A 9307-nucleotide genomic window follows, 5' to 3' on the forward strand; every position below is an offset into this window, starting at 1 on the left:
TGCACTGCTGATCCTTGGCCACCGGAGGGTGGGGGGTACCTGCAAGAGACTCCGATGCTTAAGTTAGCATGGGTATTAAACAGGTTTATTGTAGAATCAGAGTATGAGTTATACCTGGGTACTCCAGTGTATTTATAATGGTGAGAAGTGACCTTCTTAGATAAGATAAGTTAGTTATCTTATCTTATCTTATCTTATCTTTGGGTGAGGTCAGCTTATCTTCAACAGAACCGCCTTTATCTCTATAGGCTGGGATTGCCTTTGGATCTTGGGTCGTGTTCCTCTATTTGGGCCCTTTTATTGGGCTTTGCTGTCGATTTGGCCGAGTTCTTCGTAAAGAAGTCGGTCCGCTTGACCTGAACAGGTCGGTCGCTTCGCTACTGAACATCCCGGTTCGGACAGCTCGACCCAGGGTTTATGGTTTAGGATGTCAAACATATGTCAAGTCCAATTTCTCTACCATAAGTGTACTGACCACATTAGTCTAACTCTCTCCATCAATAATCAAACTTCACACCTTTTCACCCACCAAACATTTAGCGTGAAAAATTTTTTTTACGTTGTTCTAAGCTATCTTTCTTTCATCTGCAAATTCAAGACACGTCTAACAAGAGATTCACCGTGGACTGCATATTCAACATTAGTGTGGGATTTATAACCCATAAACTAATCGGCAAGTGCACCGGGTCGTACCAAGTAGTACTTTAAGTGAACGAGGGTCGATCCCACGAGGATTGATGGACTAAGCAACAATGGTTAAGTGATTTATTTAGTTAGACAAATAGAAATTGGTGTTTGAAGGTTCAAAAGCATTAACAGTAAATTCAGTAAATCAGAAAGCAAGCAGTAAACAAGTTGTGAGTGATATATTGAGAAACAGTTAAGGCTTCATAGTTATCTATTTTCTGGATTGACTTTTTTAACTAACTATTTTAATCATGCAAGATTTAATTCATGGCAAACTATAAGTGACTAAATCCTAATTCCTTAGACCTTTTTAGTCTCCTCTAAAATTCATTAACCGCCAATTTCTTGGTCACTTAATTCCAATTAGAGGGTGAAGTTCAATTCTAGTTTATATGCCACAAAAATCCTAATTACCCAAATATAAGAGGATTATATGTCACGTATCCCGTTAAGTCCAGATAATTAGAAATTTAGGAGAATATGTTTTCAAGCTGTTGTTCAAGTACAAAAACTTCAATTTTTATCTTCATTCTCTTGTAAGTTGGGTTGGGAGAAGTTGAGTTTTGGCAAAGAAAATTGTAAAAATACCCATTGCCAAAAAAATACTAAGCCCGGCGGGGAAGCCCGCCCCGCCCCGCCAAAGCCTGCGGTTTAAGCGGTGCGGATTAGGCGGGCTTTTGCTATTTGGCGGTCCCAATTTTTTAGTCCAGCCTGACTTTTTTGGCAGGTTACGCGGACCGGCCCAATAGGTTTAGGCCCGTTTGCTACCCCTAACAAGGGTCATACTTCCGTTCCACCCAGATTCATAAAATAAAGAACGAAAACAATTCTTGAATTATAAATCAGTACATGAATTAAAATAGAAAAATAATAGTATCAATTCATACAATAGACAGAGCTCGTAATAACCTTAACAGTGGAGGTTTAGTTGCTCATGATTCAGAGAGAAAAACTAAGATTCGTTAAAACTGTAAATTTCTGAATGAGGTAGAAGAGAAGAGAGCCCGAAGGGCTGATTCTTTTCCCTTTTTTATATCTAATCCTAATTAATGAAAAATATATTTCCTAAAAACTAAATAATATCTTTTTCTAATTATAAATAAAATAAAAGTTTAAATCAAAATTAATTTAATCAATCCGTGCGGCCTTTGGAATGAATTGGGGACCACTTGAGTTATTGAGGTCCACGTTGAACTTGGAAATTCTCAAGTTCAACGTGGATGAGGGAGTGGCTAAACTTGTGCTTTTTTTAAGTCCACGCTGAACCTGGAAATTCTCAAGTTCAGCGTGGAGTGGCGTACGAAACTTCCTTTGGTGAGTTGATGCTGGCGCTGAACTTGAATGACTTCAAGTTCAGTGTGGAGAAGGCAGCATGAAATGGAAGAAAAGGGTATACTATTATATATTGTTGGAAAGCTCTGAAAGTTAGATTTCTAATGACGCTGAAATCACGTCAATTGGACCTCTGTAGCTCAAGTTATTTCTATTTGAGTATAAGGAAATCGGGGTTGACAGCATCATTGGCTTTCTTCCTTTTCTACTGCAAAACTCCGTCAAATCCATCCGAATGCTACCTGAAATAAAAAGGAATTGCAAACAACTCAAAGTAGCATTCATAGTGGCTAAAGGTAATTAAATCTTGATTAAACTCAACAATTTGAATGCAAATTTACTAAGAAAAGATAGAGAAGATGCTCACGCATCAAACATCACCATCAGAACAATCCTCCAAAAGTGGCATACTATCATAATTAGAGTTATCATCTTGATCAGAATCAAACACAATATCACCTCCTCTAATAACCATTATCCTTCTGTTCGGATAATCACTAGCATAATGATCCAAATAATGACACTTGAACATTTAATATCTTTATGCCTAGAGGTAGTAGATGAAGAAGAGATAGAATTATTTTTCTTTTTTGTAGCATCAATCAACTTCTCCTTGGATTTGGCACACTTAGGCTTTTTTGTGTCATTACTATAAGACTCTATGTGAACCCATTTTAGATTAGCATAAGGCAATTTCTTTGGTGCTCTTCTTTGTTGTTGTCGCTCCACCTTTATTGTCATACTTACTAAATTCTCTATCTCCACATAATGATGTAACTCCACCACATCAGCAATTGCTTTATTCAAACCCTCTATAAATCATACCATAGTAACCTCAGTATCCTTCTCTATATTGGCAGTGATCATAAGCATCTCCATTTTTTATGGTGGTCTTCAACGGACTTGGAGCTTTGAGTCAACCTATGTAACTTTTGATGCACTTTTCTGTAATAGTACGAAGGCACAAATCTCTTCTTCATGAGGCGCTTTATATAATCCCAAGTCTATATAGGGTGATCGTCATTCCGCTATCTTGTCTTCACTGATTCATTTCTCCCTTTGAATGGTGGCATTTGCATCTTAATGGTATTGATATTGCTATCGTAACTTTTGTATCGAGGTGTTGTAGCCCCGTCAGAGTCCTCATCAGAATGTACATGATTCTGATATTGATTCTTGAAAGCTCCATGTTTAGCATTTTTGGACAATGTCTGTGTTACCTCCTACCTCTATTCCTCTAATTCATTCAAGCGATTAATTAAGTGTTGAATGACCCTTTACATCATTTTCATATCAACTAAAGTATCTTCTGAGTGGGCCGCCATACCAATAAACCTCCAAACTGTTATAGAAAGGACCTCACAATCATTCTCTCACATGTTTCACTCAATGATGGACACTCATGTTTACTCTCAAAATTGACTTTTACCCTCTATTGAACTCCCCACTTTTGTCTTTTACCACTCTTGAATCTCTTTGGCTATTGCACTTTAAAAATTAAATAAAAATAAAAATAAAATAAAAAAATTCGACACAACGATAAGAGAAAAAATTACTGAAATAAAAGACAAAAGACATAAAATACAAAGTAATAAAAATAATAATTTTTTTCTAAAAAATTTTTTCTGACGATAACACAACTCTCTTCTTTTTCTTTTTTTTTTGTTGTGTTTTTTTGTCCTGAATATTTTGTTTTGTTTTTTATTTCACTACTAAAAAACTAGTTATTACAGACGGATATTTTTGACAAATTTTTTGTCGGAAAATAAAAAAATGAATTAGCATAAATTACAGATGGAAAAGAGAATCCGTCGATAATTCTGTCAGAAAAATTAATTTTTTTTCGTGGAAAATGGTTACAGATGAAAAATTCGTCTGTAATTAAATGAACAAAAACGCTGCGTTTTATTAAATTATTACAGACAGAAAATCTATCTGTAATTTAAAATTTTTCGTCGAAAATATTGAGTTAACCTTAACTCAGATCTTACCCTCTCGATCCATTCACACTCCACACAAGTGAAGAGCTTCTTCCTCTCTCCGTATACGCTCTCTCCATCGCCGGAGCTTCTTTCACCGCCGCCGCTCTTTCCATCGCTCCGTCTACGATCTCATCACTGACCTCAGCAACGGCCATTTGCTGGTCATCCTCATCCACCAATTCAGAAATAACTGCACTCATCCACCGGTTTAGGTATGATTTTGCATGGCTTTCAATTTTTGAAATAGATCTAATCAAAATTTACAAAAATAATTGATAAAGATGGAATAACAACTTATTTAAATTGAGTTTAATTGATTTGATAAGGATGGAGTCAATTAAACTAAATTTAAATGGACAATATTTATATTTAAAATTATTTTTTAGAATCAAATTGTTACGGCCTGGCCCACGTCACACTTCACACATCACTCTCTCCGCCTGCACATATTCTGACAAGGGCGTCGGAGTGTCTTTGCAGGTGGCCCCCCCTTCTCCATCAGAAGTGCTCGGGACCTCGCTCACCCGGAATCTGGAAACCGCGACCAGACGAGCTTCCCCACCATCCGAAGCATTGACCTCAGGGTCCTAACCCGAAACGTCCGGTACCCGACCTACCGAACATTGGCGCCGTCTGTGGGGACGAAACGTTCATGGATTTCGTACTGGTCCAAACTGGGACTGGTTCCGAGGTAGCGCCTCCCATACTCGAGGGAGGCGCCGTCGCGACGGAATCCCGGCAGCAGCAACGGTCGCCCACGAGGGATGCGACGCAGACTCACGAGAGACGCCCCTTCGGGGGGACGGGTGACAACCACGCCAGGATAATGCAAGAACTACGCCACAGAATGCAAGACTTAGAGCGCAGACTAGCAGAAAGAGAGCGCGACCAACGCTCCCTAGAGCGGAGCCCCACCCGCTCCCGTTCAAGAAGCCGTTCGAGGTGCACGCCAAGCCCCCAATGCGAGTCGGTGAGCACCGAGGAACGGATACGCCCCAGAAGAAGAAGTCGCGACCCCATTATCTACGCTCGACACGAAAGGCGGCGTGCGTCGAACAGAGGCAACGAGGAACCCTACCGCGAGAACAATGAGTTGAGAAGAACTGCCCGAGGACCTGTCATAATAGGAGCGACCCCTTTCCACCGCTCTGTACTCGAGGTCCGATTACCAAAACACTTTGACAAACTGACAGACATGAAGTACGACGGAACACAAGACCCCCTAGAACACTTGACGGCCTTCGAGGCCAGAATGAACCTAGAAGGGGTGGGAGACGAGGTCAGATGTCGCGCTTTCCCGGTCACCTTTGCGGGCCCGGCAATACGGTGGTTCAACAACCTCCCGCAAGGCTCGGTGACCCAATTTACCGACATCAGCCGCGCCTTCTTGGCTCAGTTCACAACTAGGATTGTTAAAGCCAAACACCCGATCAATTTGCTGGGGGTGACACAGAGACCCGGAGAGCCGACCAGAAAGTACCTGGACCGTTTTAATGACGAGTGCTTGGAAATTGACGGTCTAACGGACTCAGTGGCGAGTTTGTGCTTAACGAACGGGTTGTCGAATGAGGATTTAGGAAACACCTCACCACGAAGCCCGTCTGGACGATGCAAGAGATCCAGTGCGTGGCCAAAGAATACATTAATGACGAGGAAGTCAGCCGAGTCGTGGCTGCCAATAAACGTCAGCCCGCCTACAACCAATCCCGGCACTTCGAAGCCAGAGAAAGACCAAAGGAACACGCCAAGGACGGCGGTCCGAGCAAACCATCCAAACCGTTCCCCCGAATCGGAAGGTTCACCAACTACACCCCCCTTACGGCATCGATCACTGAAGTCTACCAACAGATAGCAGAAAAGGGGATACTGTCGAAGCCCCGACCACTGAAGGACAGGACAGGAGGGAACAAGAACCTTTACTGCGAGTACCACAAGGGTTACGGGCACAAGACCCAAGACTGCTTTGACCTAAAGGACGCCCTCGAGCAAGCTATCAGGGACGGCAAACTCGCCGATTTCTCCCACCTTATAAGGGAACCAAGGAGACGCAACCGGGACAACGACAACGAGGACAGATCCCGACCAACAAGACGACGACAGGAGCCAGAGGGTGACGACCACGGTCTCACGGTGGTAAATGTGGTGACGGCCAGGAATACCGCCCCGAGGTCGAAATCGGCGCAGAAGAAAGATGCCAAGGTCTTGGCGATCTCCGCTCTACCTGGTAGAGGTCTTAAGGGTCTCCCACCTATCTCTTTCGGCCCGGAGGACCAATGGTTTGACGAAGCGCCGGAAAGTCCGCCCATGGTCATCACGGCTAGGGTCAGAACTGGCCTCGTCAAACGAATCCTGGTAGACACGGGGGCAGACTCAAACATCATGTTCCGAAACGTTTTCGATGCCCTGGGATTGAGAGATTCCGACCTGACGACCCACCAGCACGGTGTGGTAGGGTTAGGAGACCACTTCATAAAGCCAGATGGAATCATCACACTCCCGACCTCTGTGGGACAAGGGCAAACACGAAGGACAATCATGGCAGACTTTGTAATATTACGAGATTCAACGGCCTATAACATCATCCTGGGGAGAAAGACCATTAACGACCTGGGGGCAGCTATCAGTACGAAACTACTGGTGATGAAGTTCATCACCGATGACGGATCCGTGGGATCCCTCCAGGGCGACTTGGAAACGGCAGTCGCTTGCGACCATGCCAGCCTCTCTCTCAGGAAAAAATCAAAGGAGGCGTCAGGGGTTTTCCTGGCCGACCTGGACGCCAGGGTAGACGACAAACCCAGACCAGAGCCAGAAGGAGACTTGGAGAAGTTCAGAGTCGGCGAGGAACAAGATAAGTTCACATTCATAAACAGGAACCTCCCGCACGAAATAAAGGAGCCTCTGATGGAAATGATCAGGGCTAACGCTGACCTCTTTGCCTGGACGCCTGCCGACATGCCGGGGATAGACCCCCAGCTCATGTCGCATCACCTGGCCGTAAAGGCAGGAGCCAAACCAGTGGCACAGAGAAGGAGAAAAATGTCGCAGGAAAGGGCAGACGAGGTAGCCAAGCAAACAGCCAGCCTCTTAGAAGCTGGATTCATCCGGGAATTGGATTACTCGACTTGGTTGTCGAATGTGGTTCTGGTTAAAAAACACAACGGCAGGTGGAGAATGTGCGTGGACTATTCTGACCTCAACAAGGCTTGTCCCAAGGACTGCTACCCCCTACCTAATATTGATGCGCTCGTTGACGCAGCGGCAGGGTACAGATATCTGAGTTTCATGGACGCCTATTCAGGGTACAATCAGATACCGATGCACCGACCTGACGAGGAAAAAACGGCGTTCATAACGCCAGGAGGCATCTATTGTTACAAGGTCATGCCATTTGGCCTAAAAAACGCAGGAGCCACATACCAAAGGTTGATGAATAAGATATTCAGCGAACTCCTGGGCAAAACAGTGGAAGTTTACGTAGATGACATACTCGCCAAAACCGCCCGACCTGACGATCTCCTGAGTGACCTTAACGATGTTTTCTCGTCCCTACGACAACACGGCATGAGGCTTAATCCGCTCAAATGCGCGTTCGCCATGGAGGCCGGAAAGTTCCTAGGCTTCATGATCACTCAAAGAGGAGTGGAAGCCAATCCCGAAAAATGCCAAGCTGTCCTTCAAATGAAGAGTCCGGGTTGCATCAAAGACGTCCAAAGACTCGCTGGGAGATTGACAGCTTTGTCCCGTTTCCTCGGCGCATCGGCGGCAAAGGCCATACCTTTCTTCAACTTAATAAGAAAGGGAATGACGTTCGAATGGACACCAGCGTGCGAAGAAGCATTCAACCACTTCAAGCAAATCTTAGCGGCACCACCAGTCCTCGGGAAACCCAGAGCCGGAGAACCACTCTACCTCTATCTATCAGTAACCGAGGAAGCGCTTGCCGCGGTCCTCGTTACAGAAGAAGCGAGGACACAACAGCCCGTCTACTTCGTGAGCAGGGCACTCCAGGGACCAGAGCTGAGGTACAGCAAACTGGAAAGACTGGCGCTGGCGCTCCTAGTATCCTCCCGAAGGTTAAGACAATACTTCCAGAGTCACCGTATAGTTGTGAGGACAGATCAGGCGATTCGGCAAATACTGCAAAAACCTGATTTGGCTGGAAGGATGATGACCTGGGCCATCGAGCTCTCACAATATGAACTACAGTATGAGCCCCGACATGCAATCAAGGCACAGGCAATGGCTGACTTCTTGGTGGAGGTAACGGGCGATCCCCCCGAGAAAACGGGTACACGGTGGAGGCTTCATGTGGACGGAGCCTCCAACCAAACGTCCGGAAGAGCAGGGGTCATCTTGGAAAGCCCAGCAGGGGTCATCTATGAGCAATCGACCAAGTTCGAGTTCCCAGTGTCAAACAACCAAGCTGAATATGAGGCTCTCCTAGGCGGACTAATGCTGGCTCGGGAAGTCGGGGCGACGAGGGTCGAAGTATGCAGCGACTCCCAAGTCGTCACCTCGCAGGTAAACGGAAGCTACCAAGCCCGAGATCCCCTCCTCCAAAAGTACTTGGAAAAGGTTAAGCAAATGATGAGCCAGTTCCAAGAGGTCATTATCCAGCACGTTCCAAGAGAAAAGAACACACGAGCAGACCTTTTGTCGAAGCTAGCGAGGACAAAGCCAGGATCGTGTAACCGGTCGCTCATCCAGGGTATGGTGAAGGAGCCAACGGTCGCCCTCCACCTGACGGGGGCGAGCCCCTCATGGCTGGATCCCATCACCACCTTCCTAGAACTCGGCAAGTTACCCGAAGATGAGAAGGCGGCCAAAGCCTTAAGAAGGGAGGCGGCCAGATACGCAATCATACAGGGACAACTATTCAAAAAGGGACTCAGCCAGCCCCTATTGAAGTGTTTGCACCCCGATCAAACGGACTACGTGCTTAGAGAAGTCCACGAAGGGTGTTGCGGACATCACATCGGGGGCAAAGCCCTAGCAAGGAAGCTCATCCGAGCAGGATACTACTGGCCAACAATGATGAAGGACTCGAAGGAATTTGTCACAAAGTGCACAAAATGTCAACAAAACGCCAACTTCCACAAGGCACCAGCCTCCGAACTAAGCTCGCTAACGACTACACGTCCTTTTTCACAATGGGGAGTCGACCTCCTGGGACCCTTCCCGGTCGGCCCAGGACAAGTCAAATACCTCATTGTAGCCATTGACTACTACACCAAATGGGTAGAGGCTGAGCCACTAGCCACCATATCGTCCTCCAACTGCCGGAAGTTCATGTGGAGGCAGGT

The 9307-nt window shown here is 45.5% G+C and overlaps 1 protein-coding gene across 1 annotated transcript; it reads left to right on the top strand.

Moving 5' to 3' along the window:
* LOC107632564 lies at positions 4828–8818 on the top strand. The gene is made up of 4 exons (XM_016336232.1): positions 4828–5151; positions 5691–6231; positions 7468–8292; positions 8712–8818. Exons 1-4 carry the CDS (start codon positions 4828–4830, stop codon positions 8816–8818), a joined length of 1797 nt encoding a protein of 598 aa, XP_016191718.1.

Source organism: Arachis ipaensis, chromosome B03, assembly GCF_000816755.2.
Source record: "Arachis ipaensis cultivar K30076 chromosome B03, Araip1.1, whole genome shotgun sequence".
In the NCBI taxonomy this organism is placed as follows: Eukaryota; Viridiplantae; Streptophyta; class Magnoliopsida; order Fabales; family Fabaceae; genus Arachis; species Arachis ipaensis.

Excerpts from the sequence above, each read along its gene's own strand:
- LOC107632564 (XM_016336232.1), top strand. The coding sequence starts at position 4,828 with ATGCAAGAACTACGCCACAGAATGCAAGACTTAGAGCGCAGACTAGCA. Across the intron at positions 5,152-5,690 it reads CGACCCCTTTCCACCGCTCT|CCCGCCTACAACCAATCCCG; the intron begins GTACTCGAGGTC and ends AATAAACGTCAG. Across the intron at positions 6,232-7,467 it reads CTCCGCTCTACCTGGTAGAG|TGGAAGTTTACGTAGATGAC; the intron begins GTCTTAAGGGTC and ends TGGGCAAAACAG.